The sequence below is a fragment of the Haliaeetus albicilla genome, chromosome 1 (assembly GCF_947461875.1).
Source record: "Haliaeetus albicilla chromosome 1, bHalAlb1.1, whole genome shotgun sequence".
Lineage (NCBI taxonomy): Eukaryota > Metazoa > Chordata > Aves > Accipitriformes > Accipitridae > Haliaeetus > Haliaeetus albicilla.
In genome coordinates, this window is record NC_091483.1 from 29,033,021 (window position 1) to 29,059,233 (window position 26,213).

Sequence of the window (26,213 nt, forward strand, 5' to 3'; positions counted from 1 at the left end):
AATGTATCTTTCCTCCGAGACTCCTTTTACAGCATGTTCACATCTTGTAAACTTCTATTTTAGGTGGGCAGGAGAAAATAAGAAAAGATGTGACAAGGCTTAAAAGGCAATGAAATTATCAGACCAGAGGAATGTTGCTGCCTCTTTCTTTCCCTTCATTCTGCTATTACCCCAGGTGTCTAATGCTGAGAAATAAAAATACCTCAGTCATTTTCCCCACAGGAGAGGGATTATGTTAGTGTGATTTTAGCCTCCTTTTAATAAACCAAGGCAAGTCAGGTATGGTGTAAATGCAACTTAAAACTCATTACATGGATCAAGGAGAGAAGGATCCTCTGTAGATATGAGGCAGAAGTTGCTCACCTGTTTTGGTCTCATCACTTTTCGGTCAGTCTTGCTTACCATGGCACTCGCACCACCATTGGGCCTGATACATTAAGTGAGATCGAAACTATTGAAGAGGAAGGCTGTGGAAGATGTGCAAGATAAAATATGCACTGCAGTTTGTGGGTTTCCCTGTAGTACCTGTGTGCCCTCTGTGTATTAATATAAGTCCAAAAGTTTTTAGTGCATTAGGGCTGGAAAAAGTTTGTTTTTAATGATGTTGATATCAATGAAGAGGCTTGCTTGGCTCCAAAGGGATTTAATTGATCAGTAGAGACAGCATCAGGAACTTCATTTATTGCATCCTGTGGTTATAGATTGACTGAATCCACCCTAAAATAGAAGGCTAATGTAAGTTGTTGGCTGTATTGGCTGTGATGGAGTTTTTGGGGACTTAAATGAAGGCTACCCTCTTGCACTAATGCTGCAATTTACCCCTTGCCTAATCCTTTCCCATTCTCCATTTCCTTCACCAGAGCAGTATGTGTCTCTCCATACTGCCTTTCCATGCTGCGAACCCAAAACTGTAACTTAGGAGAGTGACAGCCAGTGTGGGCTCTGTTTTGCAGCTAGGCAGCTGCCAGTATTTGCTTGTCTGGTTAACAGCAGGTGGGGAATTGTTAGGCTAAGCTGCAGCTTGCATTCATGGCATAACCACTGGTACTTACATGGCTCTTGATTTTTTTATTTTTATTTTATTTATTTATATTTTTTTAAAATCATACTTGAGTGCCCTGCCATCTGTATTGCAATTTTGTTCACAACAGTTCTGTGGCATAGGGGAATATGAAGGACACCCTGAAGCATCCCCGTATGTGTAAAGGAACTTTGACACAGAAATACTACATGCTGTGTGCCAAACTTCCAGGTATTCGCTTCCAACAGTGGCATTCACAAGCTCCTTTGGAGGCCTGCGTTCCTTGGGTCTAGGATTGGAGTTGAACAGCCATCACATTTGAGTGAAAAAGGGTATAAAAGCCTACCACTGTGATAACGAAGGGTGCGGTTTCTTGCAGCGGTGCTGTTTGTTTGGTTACTTACTGCTACCGTACGGTCCCTGATTCTTGTCTTCCGAGTATGACTGAAATCTAAGCTGTGGAGTGGGGTCCTGTGTATTATGTACGTGGATCCTCACGTCCAGACTGAGGCACATGGGTTTTCCTGTAGTGTCAGTAAACAGCAATGATGTGTGCCAGCCCATGCCTTCCAGGTAGAACTGTGTGTTGTAACTTCAAAAACTACAACAAAGTTTACCAAGCCTGCTTTGTGATCTCAGTTTAAGAAGGGAAAGGATGTTTTCAGGTTTTTTGGGGGGGTGGGTTTTTTTTCTTTATCTAGAAACGTCTTTGTATGAAAAGACTGCTGATAACAGCACTTGATGTAGCGGGGCAAGGTATTGCGAGAGTCAGAGAAGGCAGTTGAATTAGACAAACCTCTGCTAGGAACAAGTTCTTCAGATAGTTGTTACACCTGTATGTCTTGCCTTGAAATGCACTGGACCCAAGGTTACTTTCTGAAGAGCTGCTATAACCCCACCAAGCTTCATAGATTAGTGCCCTGGGGTGAAATGTTCTGGCCTGTCTTCTGCCAGGAGTGAAACCACAGGTTCATAATGAGTCATCTTAGCATTACAATTGATGAACTTGAATACTGGCTGACTGAAAATACTGCTTTTTGCATGTTAATTTTTTTTTTCTTTCACCAGGCTAGGTGCATTCTCTGTACAGGTGACAACAGTAAACTTTTTCTGCTGGTAAAAGTTTTCCACACATAGTTTTATTTTTGTTTTTTTTAGACAGCTAATGTGGGTTAGACATCCTATATGAGCCACTAGCATCTGCAAACAATTGCAGCTAATATATGTATTTTTTACTTTTTAGTTCTGCTTTGCATTGCATACTGTACCAACCAGGGAGCATCCATGTTGGGCAGTCTCAGTGGATTCTTCACCTATGTTGAACCCCTTCTGTCTGCATGTACGGGGTCTTTGCAGAAGTGAGCTGAGACCTGGGTACTTTATTCCAGGCTTTTCTCATCTGTAAGAAGAGGGTCATCCAAGCTTTTGGAGTAACTGTTGAGAGCTGACAATGATGTTGGTATAGGTCTTCTGGTTTCTTGTACTAGGAGTCCCGGCATAAGCTGAGTGTCCCTTCCCCAGAACCATTTTCTGTCTCCATTAAACTCTTCCCTGCTCTCTTGATGCAGTTTTTAATTTCAGTTACTGCAGCCCAGCGTGTCTGGAGTGGGATGAGACTTGAATATGTCCCTCCACCTCGCTTTTTGGTGGCTTGTCTTGGGCCCTGTTTCTGGAATGGTTCACTTCAGAGTCGCATTTCAGTAACGCTGAAGTTTGTCAGGACGAATGTTGGTTGCAGTAAATGAAGGGGATGAGCAGTCAGTCTACATGGTCCTGCCTCCCCTTCATTATTAACACTGCCTCAAGGATTGTCAGGACAACTCTTGTCATTTTGCTCCTGCTCTTATCACAGCAGAGGCTTCCTACCAAGACTGAAATGTATCTTCAGCATCACTGACGTTCCTGCAAGGATTATAAGTTCCTTAATAAAATGAAAGCAGGACTTTAGATTTATTGTCATTCTGCTTTATATTACACTGCTGTTGAAATGCTACAAGTACTTGTTCATAGGGTGAACATCCAGCAAGGCCATACTGCACCCTCATGGATGACAGGCTACATCTGAATGGTGAGTTAGTTACCTCTGCAAAAAGTGGACAATCCTTGAGCACTGATGACCCAGTGAAACCTCTCCTGTAATGAGGCTTCTCGTGGCAGATCAGCCAGGCCGTCCACAGCATCCTGACATGAGTTTTGGCTTGCTGATAGCTACAGTTACTGTGAGTCTCTTTGTATTTTTTTCTTTCTCTTGGATATCACCATGTTTAAAATATTTATTTCTGAACGGGTTATCGGTTGAAGTTTAATAGAATACACACTGGCAGCTGGAAGGGTAGAGTGGTGTTATTTTGCTGATCAGTCAATTAGTGAATCTCCTAGCTTACAATGAAGATAATATTTTAGAGCATCTATAACAGGGATCTTGTGACAGCTAGGCTTTCAGGCTCTTGTGATTTACTTAGTCACTTATGCACTGCTAAACAGACACTTGCTGGTGCTGCCTGTTAGTGCCGTGTACATATGGTTAGCAAAACTTCAGGACTTCCTTTGCGTTGGAATGTCTGCTTATAAATGTGTCTGAAGCTTAGTGGCACACCTTGGGGAAATACGTGGAAATCCTGCAGCAGAAAACGGAGCGTGAATATGGAACATGAGAGGGGTGGGGAACAGGTGCTTTTATTTTTGTGGAAGTATAATGATTTTACTTGTAGCTTGTACATAATTAACTATGCTGAGATTCAGAAATTCCCTTTGGGGGGCGGCGGGGGGAAGCATCCATCCCTTCGTTTCTCCTCTGGGGCCTTGGCTGGCTGCCTCAGAGTGTGAGTGGGTGGGTGGGAATTCTGTGTGCGTGTGTGTAAACAAAAAGCAAATGAACAAAAGCCCTGTTCTCAACTTGTTGCTTAGCCATTGTGGAATTTCATGCCACAGAAATTACATTGTCATGGATTACATACAATTTGTCAGAAAGGTTTTGTACACTGACAACTGATCTGAGATATAGGACATGTAAGTCACTGAAAGGGTTTTGGTGCGGTGGGTTTTTTTTTGGTTCTACATTAAAATACCAGAGTCAGAGGAGATATTAAACTATTTGTGTCAAATCCACCCTCGGTTGAAGATCAGAATGATAAAGGCAATCAAATCTGTAGCGTAGCAAAAGTATTTCTTCATTAAAGTGACACTGCATGTCTTCCCCATTGATTTCTTGCGTCCTTTTGAGACTATGCTGCACGCTGTAGGATAGCTGTACTTCTGTGACAGCGGCAAAAGTAGCTGTCCCAGCTGCAGGAACCAAAAATACTGTTGCTTTTTGTACATCAGGGCTCAAGATTAAAGTTCCTTCAGTGACAGCTTTAGCTAGTTCAAATATTTACTGTTACTATACTTCTATTGTGCAACAGTGAGACATTGTGTCTGTCAAACACTAGGTGCGCTTGCTGCCTGAAAGAATGACACAGCCTTAGAAAATTGTGGGGAGTTTAAAAAAGGGAAAAAAAAGACAATGTGTTGGCTGGCAGGGCTAGCCTGAAATCTGTCAGTGTCTTCAGTGGCTAAAGTTTGCTTATGAAAATTCCCTACTAAGAAATGCTTCACTGATGGAAAAATATGAGAGGTGCCTCTGCCTGTCCTCTCCTACCCTTCCTGTTCAAGGATTACTGAAGCTTTTTGCCTTTTCATCTCACTAAAGTTGTTGGAGCTTGAATTTGGCCTTTAAAATTCTAAAATCCTCTTTGCTGTTGTTACCCTGTAACAAGGCAATAGCATCTTCTGTCCTTCAGTTTTTAGCAAATGGGAATTCCCTGGTTGCGGTCCCAGCTGGAACTGGTGCTATGCTTGGATGCTGCTGAAACCTGTAATGCTGGTGCTACTGTACTGGGTACGCTCAGAGCCGTGCTTGAATGAAGCAGAGAACAAGAGCTGCTTTGTTACGGGTAAGCCTAAACTACCCTGGGCTGGAAGTTGTGGAGGATCATACCATGTATTATAGATGCAAATACTTGTACATACATAGAGAGAGCACGCCTTTTTTCTATTTCCTGAGGGGAGCTACACTCTGACTTCTAGTTTGTGTGTTTGGCATTGTTGCTCTATTTTTTTTTTTTCACTCTTTCCTTCTTTTCCCTAGGAAACCCATAGTGTTTCCTTGATGTAACTTTCTGTGCTCTATTTTTGTAAATTTCCTGTTTTGTTAGTTTCTTGCCATTGACCTCAAATCTCTGTTTCCCCGGTGCCTTCTTGCTGGTGCAAAGGAGCCGCTGGGCCACTGCCTCTCCCTTGGCAGCACAGAGAGAACCGGGATCCTGCCTGGAGGTCTGGGAGGACTGACCCTGCCCCCCAAGAAAGGTCCCTTCAGCTCCGCTACAGAAACAAGTGACAAACTTCAGAAAGGACACCGGGTACCGACATGAACAAATTTCTCATGATTTGTATTCTCTTTTCAATTTATATGTTGGATCCTCAGGAATGCTTGCCATGGGATACATTGACTAGCTAGGTTTATAAGAATATAAATGATTTTGGGGGGGAGGGTGGGGGATCTTTTAAAGGAAAATAACAGCTTCTACACATTTAGACTTCCAAGTAGTTTTCCCCACTCCACTTCCTTGTGGCTAGGTAAGTCTTAAAATGTCACATCTTCTCTCCTATAAAGCCTGACAGTCTTATGTCCCTCAGTTCGTAGACACTGGCTGTATTTCCAGACCTGGGAGACCTGTATTTCAAGGTTTTTGCTGTGGTTCCAATAGCTCAAGAGAAATCTTTGTATGGAATACAAAGCTATGTTGCCAGGCTAATACAGCAGTCACTGAATATTTATGACTTCATAGCAATACATCTGCAGTATTTGTGGGAGTGTTTCTAACAGAAATGGGGGTTTTCCCCAGAGAACAGATAATTTCCTGAAAATGTTTAATCAACCCATTTAAAATAGACTTTTAATTAGCCGAAAGCAGTGTGTGGGATACAAGCTTGCAAGATTCGGTCATTATTTTAAAATCCCAACACTGTTTTTTTTTTGGCTTATTTTTATTTGTAATGGCTCTTCACACAATAATTACTTGAAATTGGAAAAATAATATGACCCTCAAGGCTCATAAGTTTGAACATCAAATTCACTCCCCTCTTCCAAAGTTGGGTGTCCCATTAACATATCATTAAGGAGCAACATTTATTTATTTTTAAGAGTTTCTGATTATAAGTAGTTTTCAGTTTTTCCTAACTAAAGTGTAAGTTTCTCTTAATACATGCAAAGGAGAGATTCAAGCTCTCAGTAGTGTTGAGGGGAGGCTTGCTGTGAGCAATTTGGGTTTCTGAAGATGTCTGTGAATAACGTGCAACTAAGAAGTTAGTAAAGATTAAGATCTCTGTGGAGGCAGTTTTGGCTAACAGCATGTTTACCTGCTTTTTAAGAAGGCTTGTGCAAAGCTCAAATAATTAGGGTGGCGAAAGTCTATTTAAGCTCCTACTTATCTGAAAGTTAAAATATTGTCTTATACGCTCTGCAGGTTGCATATGAGATTTTTTTTTTTTTTTTTTTTTTCCTTTTTTGGGTATGAAATGGGGCAAGTCTTCTTGCATACTCCTGTATCGTCACATGTTCACTTAAATTTTGGAGCATATCACTATGGGAATGCAGATCATTATACCTGTTAACGATATTTACTCCTTTACTTTTGCTGTGTAAATGCAGTAGAGATTGTTTTGGTTTTGGTCCGGATATCACTCACTTACCTTAGGCAACTTATTAAACAAATCACAATTTCCTTGTAAACCCAATTCTTGTAATCACTTTAATGCATTAGTAAATAATTAGTACTGATTTACATAGTTTGACTTTAGAAATTAGCTTTACTTTGAGTACAGTTATTTAAACTAGTGATGGAGTACAATTATTATTCCTAGGAAAGACAAATTTATATACAAAGTTTATATAAAAATTTCTCAACAAAAAGTAAAAACTAAATTTTATGTATTATAATGTCATAATCTTCATAACTTTTCATGATCTTCCTCTTTTGTGCATAAGATCCAGTTTTAAACAACTATCAAGCATTATGGAAAAATTGAAATTAGTTTAAAAATAATTAACCAAAGCACGCAATATATCTTTATATAAATTCTCAGCTGTCATCTTACTAAAAAAAAAAGTGGCAAAGAAAAAAATGTAAAATTCAGTGCTGACTTTACAAGAAGTCTTATTAATTTGCTTTAGTGATACTGGACTTCTTCCAGAGTTGGCCCAGGTGAGAGATTCCAAGACACTGAAAGCACAGCGATGATCACACAGCCACGTTGCAGCAGTATGTGCCGGAGCCTGAGGCTGTCAGGATGCAGCTTGGAGACGCATGGGATGCCAAGCAGAGGAAACTGATGCACAGCCGGCTGAAGAATTGCCCTGTAAGAAATAATGAAAAATGCCTCTTATTCAATAGACTGATCGTGTTTGTTTAGAATAAGATCAAAGTCTATTTGTTGAAGTGAGTATGAGAGAATCAAAACCACAGTCTACTCCTTCAGATCCACCAGCTGGATCTCAACTCCATTATTCTCTTCCCCCCCCTTGCATAAGGGAAGTGTGATGATCTATGGGTAGGCATGAGCAACATTGCTAAGAACTTTGCACTGGAGTTGGAGGCTCGACTGTTTGGAGAGTTGGAATATTAGCAATAGAAATGTAGTTTTTGAATGTTTTATCTGCAATTTTTTTGTAATAAGCAAACACTCAAAAATCTCCCTGCAATTAGTCATAAAAAAAATAGTAGTCCATCTTCAGACACACTTCCCCTCTGCCCCCCACTCAAGAAAGGTCCAGTCCTCCTAAGTGTTATACACAGAGTATTGTTGTGTGTGCCACTGCATGTATTTCATTACTTTTAGAAAGACTACTGGAATCTTAAAAAAACCCCAACAACCCCAAAACAACAACAAAAACCAACAAACCTTCATTGTGCTGGGTTTGTACTGGAAAGCATAAACTTCAGATATACAGTTAGTTTCTCAGAAGATTTTAGAACTTCACCTTAAATGCATGCTTTCCAGTGCATGTGGTTAAATGAATATTCCCTTTCAAACTCTGTTATTTTTGTTAATATGATCTCCTTGAAAGTGGTGTAAAAGAGAGAAGAAAAAAAACCAACGCCCAAACCACCAAGTTTTTTTTAATCTTGCCAGGGCCATGTGGGACATGTGCCTCTACATGAACTCTTTGCTTTTCAAATACGAGTATATTTAGTGCTATGGTGTTATAAGGCCTCTGAACCAATCTGTAGACAGGAAACAGCAAGAAAGCTATGGAGAGGCCATACTTTGCAGAAGAGGAGAACCTCGGAGTTTGCTGTGGATAATTCACAAACAGAATTGATTGAATCTGCTGGATAAATTGTATTTTGCAAGTTCTCCCACATCTAATTCACTTTCTCTCTCCCACATAAAAATTTTCTAAAAGTGACAGAGAGCACCTATTCTGATCCCAGGGGTAATTCCCCCTCCCCCCTCAAATGATTCATCTCACGTAAGCAATCTGCAATTTATAAGCACCTCTGCTATTACCAAGTTTTTCATAATAGTTTTCTCCAGCTTCAGAGCTTTTAACATTTTAGCTTTTTTTATCCATTTGGTGTAGGTGACTTCAGCTCCACTCAAGGAAACAGCTCTGTTAGGAAAGCCCATGTAGGAGTTGAGCTACCTCTTGAAGAAAGAGTGATAATTTTTCATTTTCAGGTCATGCCCTAAGACTAATTTTTTGGGTTTTATGAGAACTTTGGAGGATGGGGGTCTGAACAAGCGATTTAGAGGATAAGCAGCAGCAGAGGAGGTACCTATTGTTTTATGGTGTGGGCAGTTGGGTCCAGAAATGAGACATGGAAACACAGTTCTCGCAAGGAGCAACTGCCCTCTCCTTTACATGGGAGAAGGGTGGCAGAAAAGACCTCACTGAAGATTATCCATTTTCAGTGCCACAAAAATAATGCTACAACAATATAACATGTCATTCCCCACACTTTGAAAAGTTGGAGAGGCAAATTGAATCAAAGTAACTTATCTAACAAAGCATTTAAAATTGTATGTCTTCAGGAACAAATTGTATAATTTTGTTACTGTGAACAATTATTATTTAATCCCTTTTATAACTCTTATAATGCAAAATTACAAACACTACTCATATCTAAAATGGTAAACTTTAATTTTGAAACTTTCAGGTCCTAAACTCATCTGAAGGAAAGGAAACTGAAGAAGAAAATCTGACTTGTGGAGCTGTTCAGCACAGAATATTCTTGCAGAGATCAACAAACTGAAGAAATTCAGTGCCTAAGAAACCAAGGGATTGGAACTTTGTTAAAGATCTCAAGAAAAAGATTTGCACATATATTAACAGAATGCAGACATCCTTGTTCTTGGCCTTAAACTTTTAATGGCAATTATCCTTCCATGCATAAGAAAGGTTGGATGACTCCTTCATTTTCAGAGGAAGTAGCAAAATAAGAAATTTTCCAGGTGATTATTTCACTGTACCCTATTCGCAAAATGAATGCAAGATAATTTGTGACGTCTACAACCTTAGATGGTGATCTAAGTTTAGTTCCTGGTATGTTTGTTCTCAGCACAGATGCTGAAAACTGAACTGATTAAAAAAACCCACAAAAACCAACCACCAAACCCCCAATGCCCCCAATGAATGCTGTAAAACAGATTTATTTACTTTTATCTCCTAGCAGTAAGCCCAATGATCAAGTTTCATTGAAAGGTAGACATACAGTTTTAAAACTACAATATACATGGAAGTACACAGGTAGCAAATAGTAATTAAAACGCCCAACTATTAAAGACCATTAGATGCCCAAAACCAAGAAACTCACAATCACTAACAAGAACATCAGAAAATTCTGCTGTTTGTGGAGACAGTATCATCACCTGTAAGTTTTCCAGCACTTAATGACCATTGGTCTCTTGTTCAATCAGCATTTCTGGACACATCCTTGCATCTATACCTTTCAACTTTTTTTTGATATTTGATATATTTGATACTACATGTGCAATCAGTATGTAGGACTACACTCTAACACAGCTTTTAGTTGCATAAGCTCAATTAGTTGCAATAACTAATGGGAACTCTTTTCAACTGCAGCCACAAGTCAGGTAAGTGTCTAACTGCTTGCAAATCTGCTTTGAAGTGACAAGAATAGGTTGACAACTGTCAAAAAACAAGTTCTAGTATAAACCAGAATGTATGATGATTATGGTTTATCTTGTGAAATCGGACCTCTGAGATGCACTTCTGTTCTATTGTTACACAAATAAACTCTGATGGAAAGTACTTCCTCAAGCGTTAGTTTCCACGACAAATAATGTCTGTGTGTGTGTGTTCTTATACATGCTCTTACCTCTGTTAATTAGGCATCTGTTCCTTGTCTGTTGGGTTCCTAGTTGGAGACTAAAAAGAAATAGATGCAATTAATGAAAGTAGTGTATATCAATGATAAATTAGGCCAGTGCAGAATGTCTTTGAAAGTTGAATAATTCACAAAATACACACCTGGGATGAATCACTTTTTATGTGTTTTACTTCAAATGTGATACAACACATGTCCTTGGGAGTAGGGGAGCAAGAGACATCCACAAAAATAGGCACTGCTTGTGTGGGAGAATGCCATGAGGTGGATTTTGTACAGATCTTACTTCTAACAGCATGGCTGGTCTGTGTTGGTAGTAATTAGGAGAGGCTGAGGGGTACATGGATATTCAGCTGCCTTGGTGAACTCCTCAGTCAACAGTTTGACTGTGGCCTTGCCTCATGAAGACCTGATTTGGTGACAAATGGGCAGGAAAACTGATTTTTGTTATTTTCTTCATTTTAAATTTGAGCATCATGTGGAGCTACAAAGTACTTAAGAAACTGGAAATAAGCCAGGCTAAAGATGTAGCTTCACAACTTGCGGCAAGGGAGATTTAGGTTAGATATTAGGAAAAATTTCTTTACTGAGAGGGTTGTCAGACATTGGAATAGGCTGCCCAGGGAAGTGGTTGAGTCACCATCCCTGGAGGTATTCAAAAAGCAAGTAGATGGGGTACTCCAGAACATGGTTTAGTGGGCACGGATGATGGTTGGACTCGATGATCTTGAAGGTCTTTTCCAACCTAAATGATTCTATGATTCTATTGTAAACTACCAACAAATAAGTATTTTCAAGACTAGAGGTCCTGATTGAAATGCATACTGTTGAAGTCATGAAGAAAAAAAAAAACTTTTCTATGACTTCCTAACTCTCCACACATACAAAAGCTTGTATGTGCCTCAGGATCCCAAGTTATTTCAACTTTGCTAACTGGGCTGAGTGAAGAAGTTTGAGTTCCCGTGGATCCAAATGTCAAAATTAGGGTCTGTCTTAGGTCAATAGGAAGATGAACAGAGACAATGGAAATTGGTTAATGTGCTCAAAATTAAGTGCTGTTTTTTTAGTTTTCAGGGAACTCTACTTAGACACTACCTGCAAGCTGGAGTGGCATCAACTGATGAATAAGCAATCTGTTAGCAACTTGGACTAAAAACAAGGGACTGATGGGGGTTGAGGAATGAAGCCAGACATTTAGGGTAGCAAACGTAATCAATAACCTGCCAGTCTGTGAAAGGTGCATAGTGCTGAGGAAGAGATTTGGTCTTTGGCAGCTGGTTGAGCAAACTTAATTAAACTAGACCTGCTTTACTGTCATAGGCATCTACAAATCTGTAAATCAAAATCTGGCACAAGAAATTCTGTGGAGGATGCCTTTACTGCAGTGGATGACCTGACTGTTTACAGTGCCTTACAGGACTGAGTCAGTATTAAACAGACTATAGCAACATACAGTGAAGTTGTCCTTCTTGGATATGAAGGCCACTTTCAGTGTACCTACCTACTAATTTTAACAGCTAAGAAATAAATGGTTTTCCACATTTCCCTGTGGAAAAAGCTTTTGACCTTTCCACAGCAGGCTACCTACCTTGCCAGTCTTACCAAGGATCCCAAGACTGGAACAGATGCAAAGAGTGAATTGCTCATTTGCCCCACAGGTATGTTTGTCACTGGAGGACTACTAAGCATCTGACATATTTCTCAAGACCTACCTTCATTTAAAACTATGATGTAAGTTGCTGGCATTGAAATAATAATAGTCAAACTTAACATTTGCTTAATGCAGTATTGGTCTTCTAAAGTCCATCTGAGTTACAGTTTTCTTCTGTGGCCTCTGTCTTGCTCATTACCTAGCAATGAACCAATACTTGGTTCTTGCTGCTACGCCCAGAGTGGAGAACAGAGTACCAGTCATTCCTGGTTTTGATGAGGAATCTTATGCTATACTAGCTGTATCCCTAAAGACCAAGTTCAAGGTTCTACAGACATTAGCTATGAGGCGATAACTAACTACAAGCAATTCAAACCATCTTATGTAGTTTCTGCAATCTTGCACTTATTTTTAGATGCTGGATGACTAAATCTGTGGGATGTGGCACATAAGGTGCCATCATGTAACTGCCATAGAAGGCAGATTTTGAAATCTCATTTTCAGAAACAGCTAAATGAGATGCACATAGGTAATTCAAATGTCCAAAGATGTAGTTAAGCATCATAGAGGTTTTTTAAAAATTCCTATGTGCTAGAAAGTATGGACATGGAATGTATGTGAAAGCTGCATTATCTTTTAAGACTTTAAAGGAAACTGGTCTAGTCATCCTTACATAAATGTTGTTTAAGCTGCTGCCATTCATTGTGTTAGTGGACACGCGCAAACCCAAGACGCTCAAGCCTTATCTTATGCTTAAGGGTATAGGGAAGGAATTGGTTACTGCAGAGCAAGCTGAGGTCTAACCATATTTGTATGCTCATGCCTTGCAGAACCCCACAGCAGCAGCACACAGCCACCTTGGTGTGAGAGCACAGTATCTTACTGTGAGAGCAGCATGCATCTACCTTGCTGTGGGCACATCCTGGCTGTCCTGATTTGGTAATGTGTCCCAGAGGAGACCTATGGCTGAGGGCTTCAAATGCCAAGACATACCTCATCAGTTCAACTGTTTCAATTCTGTTGTTCTCTCCATTCTTCCTTGTCTCCTACGCTGTAGTATTTCATGACTGGCAAGGCAGCTTTCCAAATAGTGTATGAGTCTCGCTTATAGATAAAGTTTCCCATAGGCAATAGACTCCTGCTAGTTCAGTACTTTGGTGGTGTCAGAAAAGATGGCAAGGAAAACCTTAAACACCTTAAAAAAATCTGGGCCAGTCAGATTTCAAAAGGAAGCTTTTGTCCCCAGATCATTTATGTATTTCCATGAAATTTTATTAAAGGTATTTTTTGTTTTTGTTCTGTTGGCTAACATCTTACTTCCCTTCTTGGAAAAAAGATATTACCCATGTCTATGGGCAAGACCATATGTATATTATATAGTAATCAGATAAATCCGCGTCTGTGCCTGTACTTTCTGCAAATGAACATTCTACATGCTTAGTCTTTACTTAGTTGTTCTTAAAATTGGTTTTTGTGGATATTTCACTCCAAGAGTGAAAGAACTTTTTGCTTTGCAGTTGATTTTTTTGGGGGGTGTTATTCAGTCCTATATTAAATGGTTGCAAAAGGAGACATAAACTTTGAGATAGTCTTCCATTATAACATTTGATGCTGAACTGAGTGCCACTCTTATTAATAACTTTCATTACAGTGGAAGCAAGATCAAACTTATCAAGAAACTAAAAATGATGTTCCATACTAATTTATAGGAGATATTTTCTTTTCTCATTAAAATAAAATCAAATTCCTTTTCTAGCAGGCTTCTGATGTGATCTCTTTAAATCTTCAATCAAGTCTTCAAAACCTGTCTATGCAAAAGACTATCCAAATCCTGATTTCAAACATGGAATCTGGAGAGGGAGGCCGATGTTTTTAGAGGTACAGATGGAGAGTCTGTATACAGATGTAAAAACTAGAATTCATTAAACAAATCTGGGAACTGCTGACATTCATACATACCGCTTTATTAAATGGCATGTGGAACACAAAGTCTCTGAAATGAATGGTCTCTGGTCCACTTTCCTTAGGAACTACAAAAGAGAAAAGAACATGATTGTAATTTTTGTTTCAGGCAATTTATTTATGTCTGGACTTAGGTATTGGTCTTCTGAGATCCTTCTTTACTCTTGCCATCAATATGCCTCCAGCTGGAGAGGGAGTTCCCTCTTTCAGAAGTTATTTTCAAGAATTTAGATCTTTGATAATAAAGTGCACTGCTAGACAAGACAGGGGCTTCCATAATGACTCTTCCCGTTGTATTTCTACAGTGCAAAGCTGCTGATTTATATGCATCACAGAGGGCAAAGAGGTTAGGATCAGAAGGGAACATAGTGATCATTATCTGACTTACTGGATAATTTCACAAAATTTACAATGCTGGTGTTGTTACTACATTTCTGCTGGTGTGATTCAATAACTGAACTCTGGAGAGAAAGGACAGCTACAGAGGCAGGACTGATGTGGTCTTAAAAGAAAACCCTACAGACAAATACTTTGCAAATATCACCCTCATGTCATCATGAGCTTTGTCTTGCCTATAGACAACAGATTGCAGGAACAAATCCAGTGATCCCAGGCCCTCAGGTTCCCAGCGCCTTTTGAAGGCTTATGGACTGAGCCTGTTCATGTGGTCAGGATGCTGCACCCCTACCAATCACAGAAGATAGTAAAGCTGAAATATAGTCTGGACTGCAACTCTGCCACTGGGCCAGCAACCATTTCTCTTAATTACAGTATCCCACAAGTCCACATAAATACAACACCATCTAACAGAATAATGAAAGCAGTACTGTGGATTATTCTTCTCTTGTGCAGTAAGGAAATAACACATGTAGGTGATAATTTTAAATAGGGATACACAAATGGTACTAAGTCCAATGTGAAAAAGAAATACTAAAGTTCTCTGCCAAGAACATGTATGTACTGAAGTTTACAGAAACCCTAGGCCTAAAGTCAATACTGTCTAATACAATCTTTTCATGACAACAAGAGAAAATCATTTGCAGCAAATGCAAGTGATTTATACTGCTGCAGATGACATTCAATCACAAAGGGAAAAAAAGCATCTTAAATGGCCAATGGTACAGCTTTTATTAATGACTCACAATACTAAACTGCTGTAGCAATGGAAAGTTCATCAAGAATTTGCAAGTGCAAATTGATAGCTAATTTACAAATAAAATATTGAAGTCATCAAGTAAATTGTTCTAAAGAAATCATCTACCCTAATTGTGATGAAGCAGTAGTAAATGGGCTACAAAAAAGCTGAGCCACAAAGACTTGATAAATTTTCTGCCCCATTAACTCTCAGTGAGCTCATCTTTGAGATGAAATCTGACCCTGCTGAAGGCCTGATGACACTAAAATAAGTTAAATGTGGTCAGATACAGAAAATACTCATTACAAATTCAATGTCCTATCCAAAAGTCTGCTTATGTTTTGGATCGGACCTTTGCAGTATACTTACAGTTCAAGGCTTCAGTGTTCTGAAAGGCAGAGAAAGTACAGCTTACCACTCAGATTTCCCTTTTCTAGTCTGTTTCCAATAGTGGTGTCTCTAAGGTGGTGCACTTTTTCCTTTAAGTAAAAAACAAGCATAAAACCAGCAGCAGAAATCAGTAACAGAAGTTTACTGTAGAAATAATGAATAACTATAAAAAGCTGGATTCTTTAACATTCTGAACACCAAGCTTCTCTCTCCAGAAAAATAATTTTAAAAGACTGACAAATGTCTATGATGCACTATAAGTAGATGCTAATTTTAACATTTATACCTAGGAGTCTTGTGGAGTTTTTCCTATCAGTAAATTATATTGATTCTGGCATTAGATTACAGAGGCTTGGGAGTTTAGTTTTTCCTTGGGACAAGCAAATTTTCCTCAAAAATCCCACTGAAGACCAGACAGCTGCAGTGATACCATGAAGTAAATGCATCATGTTCATGTTGGGGTAACAGTGAAAGACTTTTCTGTAGTACAAAACCACAGAAGAGTCACACATGCAATGCAGGGTATAAACCACCACTAGAAAGTAGCTTTTTCCCTGAAGCAGTGAAAACAGGCCAGGTAAATCCTGCTTGAAATACAGGCTTATGACTTAGTGCTGCTATCTTTGCACAGATTAGATCATCTTCCTCCACAAGTAATTCCCCTGACTGATAAAGCAATACCAACAATTCCCACCTGCATGCTTGGCCGCAGACAGATTGGGAAGGGGGCATCCACCGCACTCTTGCAGTGCTGCCGAGCAGCTAGTGCTGTGCTGCTGGCGCCCAGCCTGGGAACTGGGCTCCTAAACCCTTCTGAGCCCTTGCACTTTTGCTATTAAGTGTTCCACTGTGATGAGAAAGCTCATACTATTTCTTCAGTAAATGCAAACACAAAGAGTATTTAATCTCTTCTTGAGCATCTGATAGCTCTCCCACTCTGTAGAGTAGCAGACTAGCTTTGGTCTTCCTCTTTCTACTAAATGCACTTAAAGGGCAACATGAAAATATTTTTGTTAATGCATGACCTCGTATAAAATGAGGGCATAACCTCTTCCTCCAGCTGTCTTGTTAGAAGTAATTAACAAACCTCCTCACCATGCCTTTCTCCTTAGCTTCTAGCTTTGATGCTGTTCTTTCAGTGACTCAGTGTGTGGGCTTCTGTAAATCCTGCTTTTGTGCACCTCAATTTACTCCATACATTGAATATAAAGGAGCTGAAGAGCACTGCTAACAATTGTGAATTTCACTAAGTAGATTCAGCACTTTCTGATAGGTGTAAAGCCCGATGTAAGTCAATATATATTAACAACGTATGCTTGATATAGTTATGTTCCTGTTAGCTGACACTGTTCAATAGCACATTTGGTTTATTCAGCTGTAGAAGGTTTGTGTTTGTGGTTTCACAAAAGATGCATAGACCTAAGCATCACTGTAGCGTTCGCCGCATATCAAGGTGCCACGATTAGATCACTGATCAACCCCAGACCAGGGAAAGAGACAGATAACACACACAGTGTGAGCGCCAACTTCCCCCTTTTATTGCGCAGTCAATTCCTTTTATAGTAACAAGGGTAGGCGGGATTACAGATACATCATAAGGCTGCGACTAACCCTCTAAATTTCCGTGACATCGCGAGACCTTCCGAACACCGAACCCTATACATCACCTAGCATTCAGGACAAAAGGCTTAAAAGATGAACATAGTTAACTCAGGATTTTAACCAAATGCAACAGCACCTGAAGTTAGGCAAAATAAATTCAAGAAGCCTCTCAAGTAATCAAACAGTGGAAACAGGTATCTAGAAGATTCACAGCCATAAGCAGCAAGTTCCTTGGTAGCTGATGGGCATATAAATCCTGACTCTTATTTTTGACCTCATGTGTAGGAGCCAAAATACAAGAGTTTGTTTTTGGAACTTCTGATCAAGGTTCCCGTCAAGAAACATACATTTCAGACTCATACCTGTTGAGTGGACTGTAGTCTCTGTTTTTCATTCTGCCACTGTTTAAATCTCTCAAGGGCTTCATCCACAGAAATTGCCCCCTTTTTCACCTGTTCCTGCAAGTGGATGAGTTCTTCCTGTTCAGCAGGGATGTTGTGTTTCACAGTGCTATCGGTAACAGTGTCAGTGTGGCCTCTGCGTGCTGCTACAAAATGTAGAAAGATAAAGGTAGAAAATATTATTAACCCATTTCATTCCTTTCCCTTTATGATGCAAACGCTTTTTTCAACAAAGGCAGGTAAGCAGTGATCTTTATAATCTGACATCAATAAAAACATGCCAACTTTAGGATGGCTCCCCCTCCCTTTTCTTTTTTCTGTTTGTTGTTTTTCTTTCAGTGAGAGAAATGCAACAAATCAATGAAGATTCTACCATTATTCTTTGGCAGCAGAGCAGCATCCTAAGCATTTCATTCATTACTATTGCCCTGATCCATGGATTCTCCATTAGTGTCGGTTCATACAAGAATTTCCTTCTAGCGCTAAAGCTATAGTACTGACATTTTAAAGGAAATTGTTGCTATGTTAAGACAAAAAATATCCACAGTGCCTTTTTGCCCCCCTTTCCTTCTGTAACTTCACACATTACATTTCTCAAAAGCTGGGGCTGAAATCTGGTCAGAAAACATTTTTAAATCTCCCATGATTTCCTCCCCCCAAATTATTAAATACATTGCAGTGACAAGAAAACATTACAACCTAGTCGTCCTAAAGATTATGATACAGGTGCACAACTGAAGGGAAACGACACGGAGACATGTGTTACCAGATTGGCAGCTTGGTCCAGGGAGGTGTAGCACCACAGCATATTGCCAGGATACTGATACTGAAATGGCCGATCCAGAACACATGAGCAGCCATGAAACAGGGCTTTCCTAGCCCTGTATGAGGCTGTTGCAAAAGTGCCAAAACCCACCTGTTTCACTGCATGGAGAATGCAGCCAGGATAAAAGTTTACAACACAAGTATGATTTGGGTCAGGTTTTTTCTGCTGTGTTATGCACCAATCTTTATTTTAAGTGAGGAAGGACTGTGCAAAGGAAAATATACTAAGGAAGTGAAAAAACCAGCTACTGTGGCTTCTCCCACTCCCTCCTTTTGATCATGCTAGCACATATTAGGCATGAAACTCTACTCTTTTGCATCTCAGCTAATTGTTTCTATTTTGACAGAGTAATGACCCTAATACCTTGCATCTGATAAGATTATTTGGAGATCAGACCTGTTTAGGTAAAACTGCATTCTTCATATCAGCAAAAGGGATGGGTGTGTGGGTGTGTGTATTTCCTCAGACCCACAAAAACTACTCTGTTTTTATCACAGAATGGTTTGGGTTGGAAGGGATCTAGCCCACCCCCCCAGCTCTGCAATGAGCAGGAACATCTTCAACTAGATCAGGTTGCTCAAAGCCCCGTCTTAGCTGACCTTGAATGTTTCCAGGGACGGGGCACCTACCACTTCTCTGGGCAACCTGTTCTAGTGTTTCACCATCCTCATTGTAAAAAATTTCTTCCTTATATCTAACCTAAATCTACCCTCTTTTAGTTTAAAACCATTACCCCTTGTCCTATTGCAACAGGCCCTATTATAAAGTTTGTCCCCATCTTTCCTATAGGCCCCCTGTAAGTACTGAAAGGCTGCTATAAGGTCTCCCCAGAGCCTTCTCTTCTCCAGGCTGAAGAATCCCAACTCTCTCAGCCTTTCCTTATAGAAGAGGTGTTCCAGCCCTCTGATCATTTTTGTGGCCCTCCTCTGGACCTGCTCCAACAAGTCCATGTCCTTCCTGTGCTGAGGACCCCAGAGCTGAACGCAGCACTCCAGGTGGGGTCTCCCCAGAGCAGAACAGAGGGGCAGAATCGCCTCCTCTGACCTGCTGGCCACACTTCTTTTGATGCAGCCCAGGATGTGGTTGGCTTTCTGGGCTGTGAGTGCACAATGCTGGCTCATGTCCAGCTTCTTCATCCACCAGCACCCCCAAGTCCTTCTCCTCAGGGCTGCTCTCAATCCCTTCATCCCCCCGTCTGTATTGATACCGGAGGTTGCCCTGACCCTGGTGCAAGACCTGGTGTGGACCCCCTGAGGGACACCACTTGTCACCAACCTCCATGTGGACATTGAGCTGTTGACCACGTGACCATCCAACCGATTCCTCATCCACCAAACAGTCCACCCATCAAATCCATATCTCTCCAATGTAGAGAGAAGGATGTTGTGGGGGACTATGTCAAAGGTCTTACAGAAGTCCAGATACATGACATCCATAGCTCTTCCCTTGTCCCTTGATGTAGTCACTCCATCACTGAAGGCCACTAGGTTGGTTTGCAGAGGTATGCTACCAATATCCCAACATAGTAAGATCTAGAATGTCCTGTATTCTTTTCCTAAGTGGCTTAGCATTCATGATAAGTAATGTCAGTAGCACTGGAGACTGCAGTTCCCCACTACAAAAATAAATAGGTGATTATGTACTGCTCTATGTGCTTTAATCCCATCCTGCTACTTGTTAACAGAAGAGGGAAGAAAAATCTTCGCTCAGTGTTCATTCATTTTGTACACAATATTGTTCATTATTTCAGGGTACCATTAATGGAGTTTATGGTAGCAACATTTTGATGTGCTACAAGTCAAGTAACAACTGGACTGCCACAAGTAATTAATTTTACAAGGATCTTGGGGTACCCAGGAAAGAACTGTTGCTCCCCACACTGCTGTCTTTCCATGGCTGGAATTAGTGCACGGCTGAGCCCTCCTGTCCTTCCTTTTCTTGGTTTTAATCACAATGGAGAAAGGAAACAGAAAAGTGTAAAGTAACTCTGACTCTACAAATCTTTCCCACAGGACTGTAACTTTTATTTTTCTTTCTTTAATCTGTTCTCTTAATGCTGCAATACCATTAAGGATATAAATCACATATGGGAAAATAGATGCTAAATCAGTCAAAATCAAGTCACAGCAAATCTCTACTAGTTCCACTGAAAAGCATCAAGGCAGTTAAAGAGCTAAATTAAATTCTGTACCGGGCTTCCTGGCATTGCAGTACATCCTGTTGTTGTCACTGGGCACTCGAGTGGTCTTTTGCTGAAACACTACAACAAAATCAAGAATATAAGGAAGTTGGTGAAAAATGGCAATAAAAACCCATCACACATTCTGAATGAAGGAAGAAGCTCATGGAAGCAGGCTGGAATAATTTTCTGGTTCTAGCCTAGGAGTACTTTTCAACCCACTTGTCAGTCTAACGTTAATTACTTGAAAAATTGTTCTGTTGCACAGAATGACAGGATTACTGAAATTACAGATATCACGACAAGAAGCTTTGAAGAAAATAAAATAGACTTATCACACTAACATATTACTTGTTTAGAAGGAACAGCTAGATCTCTGACTTCTTCACATGGTACAGACACTTACTGTAGCCTGTTTCTTATTTTATGGGGAAAGCTAAGGCAGAAAAACACAATAGTACTAGGTGAGAATAATGACACTGCTTAAGAGAGAGTATGTGTATATTTTTGTCTACTTTATTCAAGCACTAAAAATGGCAAAGCACGATCAGTTATTCCATTAGCGTAGCCCATCATCCCTATTCCTGTGAGGTGCTGAGAATACAGCCAGTCTGGATACGCCCTGAAACTCTGCAGTCAAATTTTTGCTGGCAGCATACGTAAAACCCAGAAGGCAGGAACTGCTTGGTTTCTGTCTTAGCTAATGCCATACAGGCTTTCCCTCTTAAGTCTCAGTTCTGATTTTAGCTAAACAAACTGATAATCTAGAATAATTCCTTCCCATGAAGTAATGCAGCAAATGTGCCAGTTCAATGGAGCAAATGTGCCAGTTCAATGGAGCAAATATTTGCTTGGGGACCAAGGCCCAGTACAAGGGAGCTCTGCTCAAGCGGCAGAGCCGGCATGCTCTCCATGGTACTCTGGAGTCCTGGCTTCTTGCTCCTGCTGACCAGGGAAACCCAGTGGACCTTGGTTTGCTCTTTGTCTGCCTGCTCAGGCTGCCTTGTACGATGCATCCACTTCTCTCAGGAAAACTTGTAAAACGGATGATCAAGACCACTGTGACATCTAAACTCTGCGCATGCTACATGCAGAGGTGAGGAAGGAGCAATTCCTAAGGGTATATTTTCTACACTGCAGAATAAAATCTTTACGCTAACTCCTGAGTAGGCTTGTATGGAAGTGATGATGAATGAAAACAGCTGAGGACTTGATGTTCCTTAAAATGTTCTCAGGCTAAATGGAGAGTAAAAGAACTATACAGGCAGCACAATCTGCTGATGTTATGTCCCTAGCTTCAGCCTAACACTGGTAGATTTTAACTTTTGTAATACTATCCTCTGTAATTCTCAAAGAATCCTGCTAAATATGGTTGCAGAGTTTTCTGCTGTACTTGAAATAGTATTCTCTTTTTAAAGAAGAAATTAAAGTAACCAGAACACAGAGGTAATGCAGGCAGGCTGAATTTTACTGCATAAGGAGGAGAAGGGATATACTCAACAATGTCCCTGATTGGAAAGCACTTTAATTGATAGGCTTTGAAATTTCTGCTGAGTTTTGCAGTGTTGGAGTAATCAGAAATGGAATTACTATTCCAGTTCAAAGTAAAATTGTTAAAACCACTTTACATGCCGCATCTTGCTGAAATGATTTTAGTTGGCAGCAAGTATTCAGTGTGGGTGAGGTCAATGAAAACAAATTCCTGTTTCTGGAATGCCTGGAAAGATGTATGCACACACCACTGTACAACTGCCACAGATTTAGGGAAGACTCCAGCAATTTACTCTTTCATTCCCACATTCTAATTACTTATGAACTGCTCGAATACATTAGTGGAATGAAAGAAACAGGTAATCTTGCACAGGGATGTATTCCATTATTTCTTATGGAAGATAAAGTGAATATTCCTTCAGTAAAGCAACATTAATATAGCAATTTTTTGAAGTGTCAGAATGCCTCAGTCCTTCAACTGAGGAAGGATATGTATTTGTATATGTTCAGAGCCTCTCTGCCATAGATCATCTGATTAAAAAGTTGCAGTACTTCTATTATGCTTTTTTTACTTAATGTGCACCCTTCAGTAATATCTGTATGATCAGAAATAGAGTCCTTTTGAATTTTTAATCACATTCTGACTGGCTAAAGTACCCATAGATGCTTGTAGGTCAAAAATCTATGAATTAAATGTCCCAACCTGATATATGCTATATAATTTTTGTCTGCCATGTATCTCTTCTTCTCGCTCAGTTTCTCAGAATTAAAGGAGGCTGAGGGAACTAATAATTCCACTTTATTCCCTCTCCTCTCTTCAGTTGCTACAGGACACAGATGAAGTTCCTTGCATGCCCTAAACAACATTTTTATGTCCTAAGTAGTAAGATTGCTTTTTCAGAATGTAATGTAACCTCAATATTTCTCCAGGAAAGCAAACTCAGAGAGTAAGAGACTACTGCAGTATTTTCTAGTAGGACGTGAAACCAGGAAACAACATTTAGAAAGTGTGACAAAACACATATTTTGTGGCAAATATGCAGAACTCTGGGAAAATCCCTAACAGAAGGCTTGGAAAGTGAGTGGGATCCAAGGAACTCTGAATTGCCTTTTTTATCTCAATCAGACTAGCTACAGATGTTGTTTCAGGCTGTCTGCACATGCAGGTAAACAATTTTATGAGGCTTGAAATGTTGTTAATATTTTCATGGTTATCACCACAAATAGAAGGGCTAAGAGTATTTTATAGTCACACACTGTGCAAGAAACTGTGATGAGTATAAAGGGTCTAGAAAGAGAGAATGAAATTTTTTACAATAGCTACAGGTTGACAAAAAGAACAGGAATTTGATTTTCAGAATTAATTGAGGTTCTAGCACAAAGCCATAATGGTCAGGAATTGTAGATGCACTATGACATTTCAAAAATTGCTTAGTGATAGGCCAGTAAGAAGTGATATAATTAGAAACACAGGGAGTCAAAACATGGAAAGAGTTACATTATGAGAGAGGACAACTCATATCAGTTAAGAGGCAATGATCAATTACATTTTGCTTTACCCATCTAAACTATGAGGGTTGTTGACTAATTTGCTGTATTAGCAACATTACCCCTAAAAATCAAACAATGGTTTGCCACTATACACTAGCGATTCAAATAAAGCTAAATCAATGAACCTACCCTCTGGAAGGATATGTGAGCTAATCATACCTAATACTTATCTACTTACTCAACGCTTTCAGCAGAACAAACACACAGGAGAAAAGACACAGTGAAAAAAAAAAAAACCAACCAGTAAATATCCCTAATTTGAATTCAGTTTGCTTAGGGAAATTCAAGATGCATTTATTCATCAGCTTCATTGAGCTGATGTTCCAAACAAAATTATCTATCGCCATAAATGTTTTATTTAGGAAACATTCAAAATTAAAATCCAGGGGAACAAAGTCTTAACAGAAACACAAGGCTAAGTGATAATGCAAATTAATTAATAAACTGGGGTCGCACTTATTAACACATCTCAACTCAGTTGCAAATTACAGTGAGTTTATAAGCTTCCTTCTTGTTCTTAGGTTTTTTGCTTCATTCATTTTAGAATTGTCACGCAATTAACTCATGATTAACGAAAGAATGGAGAAGGAGGGGTGAATTGCTAGTTGGGATATGTAGCAGGGAGAGACTCCTATCTTTGCCCACTCCATTTTTTTCCCATTATTTAAACATTTCAACATTTAAACTGTGTGTGTGTAGTACCTAGGCAAATAAAAATTGTAAGTTCTTTTTCTGGTAGGGATTAGGTTGTAAATTAGATGTAGCACAGCAAGGGATGACAAATACACAAAGAATACTAAGGAAGGAATATAGTAGAATCATGCTTATTATTCAGGAGATGAGAACTCTGCAGATGTTTGTTCACATCTTTTTAGATCTCATTTTCCTTTTGTCTGTTTTGTTTGCTAACACACTGAGCATCACTCAGCATGAGGACTAGACAGAGGTCATCAATGCAATGCTAACCAGTAAGTTTTGTGAGAAATGATTAAGGACCACTCCTAAAATTTATACAAAATATTTCACATATTTAAGATGAAACAAAATATTCTAGTGATTCATAACATGATATCAACTAAGGAAATGGGACACTGTAAACAGTATGGCATTTTTTATTTTTCCGAGACAACACAGCTGGGCACAGAACAAAAGCATATCAGCATGCCTCATGACTCTGGTCTAGCTAGGCCCAAGCACTGCGGAGAAGGGATGGCTGGGCTGTGCTGTGCCAGGTAACAAAGGCTCAAGTCCCAGAAGCTGTCCTGTCATGGCAGCACAGGTGTCTGCATGCACTTACGCTGTCAGAAAGCAAGGGGGAAAAGACTGGCCAGTTTTAACTGCGCTGGTGTGAGAAAACCAGTGACCACATCTAAACTGGTACAGAAGTTCTGATCTGTTCTAAATGTGCTGCCTGACACTCAAGACATTTATGAGAACACACAACAGTCATTTCATCAGAATAAAGACTAGGTGATGTCAAATGCACTTGCGGAAATATCAAACTACCGTGCCGCTCTGTTACTTGCAGTGACGTAATGCATGCTGCCTGGTTTTTTCAGCTACAACATCACATCCACTCATCACAACTTATACAGGCTGTTGTCAGCCTCTACCTTCCACAGCCACATAATTAGTCAGTTTTCTTAGATCAAAAGTAAAATGACTTTAAAAAGAATCACAGTGTAATGACAATGTGAAAACATTAATCCAAAAATAAACATGCTCACCAGCAATTCTCTTCCCAATTTGCAGTGAGATTCTGAGTGTGTCAAATATGAGCTCAAATCTGTTAGAATCCCAGCAACATTGGTCAGGGAGGGACCTCAGGAGACTACGCAGAGACGACTCCCCTACACTGAGGCACGACATTAAAGTAATACCAGAACCTCTTCTTACAGAAGGGGTAAAGAGTGAGTGAGAATAGGTACTGGTGCTTAGTTTAAGACGCCATTCAGAAAGCGGTGTCAATGTACTTGCTGTACCATACACAATGAAGAGAACTCTCCCACTGTTGCTCTTGTCAGAAATGTAACTTAGTGGATCACGGAAGTTGGAAGGACTCTGGCGATATACTGAAGAATATTTGCTCCAGCATGTAAAACCTCAATATACTTCTGCAGTCCCATTTTTCTTCAGTAGAGAAAAGCAAAAAGGGGAAGACTCTATATCTGGCTTTACCAGAAATATGCTATTTAGAAGTTTGCTTTTCAACCAGGCAGCATCCTATAAATATTTTCTCTCTGTGCACCTTATTCAGTACATGTTCAATCTACGAAAGCTAAGATAGCAAAAAATCTGACTGAATGAACACAGTGGATGAAGCCAGTATACCACTTCCCACTCAGGTCTGTAAGTGCTCTAAGACAGCTGAACAGTGGTTGCTAGTATTTTATTCATGGAGAAACACCCTTAAGTTGGAGATACATAATGAAATTCATCTGCAGTGCAGTACTTTATACTCACTGTAGGAAAAGTACTAAAAGTACTAAAAAATCCCTCTGTGGACATAAATGTTTTGCAGTTTGTGTGGGCTTCGCAGCTTCACTTTGGGAACCCCTGCTTTAGAGCATTTAAACAATCTGCATAATAAGAATTACTAACTCAGGATGCGA

General features: G+C 39.8%; 1 protein-coding gene and 1 long non-coding RNA gene across 4 annotated transcripts in view; one reads left to right on the forward strand and one right to left on the reverse strand.

The window, feature by feature from the left end:
- Positions 1 to 4,443: 4,443 nt before the first annotated feature.
- Positions 4,444 to 10,338, forward strand: LOC138685452 (uncharacterized). 2 transcript variants are annotated; one of them, XR_011324714.1, is made up of 4 exons: positions 4,444 to 4,956; positions 5,275 to 5,421; positions 7,236 to 7,420; positions 9,223 to 10,338. It is a non-coding gene; the product is annotated as an uncharacterized lncRNA (long non-coding RNA). The 2 variants fall into 2 exon arrangements; XR_011324713.1 differs by lacking the exon at positions 4,444 to 4,956 and having other exon boundaries at positions 4,969 to 5,421.
- Positions 7,260 to 26,213, reverse strand: part of BANK1 (B cell scaffold protein with ankyrin repeats 1) — a 163,718-nt gene continuing 144,764 nt past the window's right edge. The window contains exons 12-18 of one of the 2 annotated variants that reach the window (XM_069783748.1): positions 20,572 to 20,640; positions 17,516 to 17,700; positions 15,577 to 15,640; positions 14,024 to 14,094; positions 12,970 to 13,037; positions 10,405 to 10,454; positions 7,296 to 7,418 (exon numbers count right to left, since the gene is read on the reverse strand). In XM_069783748.1, the coding sequence (XP_069639849.1) occupies positions 7,303 to 7,418; positions 10,405 to 10,454; positions 12,970 to 13,037; positions 14,024 to 14,094; positions 15,577 to 15,640; positions 17,516 to 17,700; positions 20,572 to 20,640 (623 nt within the window). In that variant the 3' untranslated portion in view covers positions 7,296 to 7,302. Of the gene's footprint in view, positions 7,419 to 10,404; positions 10,455 to 12,969; positions 13,038 to 14,023; positions 14,095 to 15,576; positions 15,641 to 17,515; positions 17,701 to 20,571; positions 20,641 to 26,213 lie in introns of both variants that reach the window. The other variant, XM_069783759.1, reaches the window with a different exon arrangement.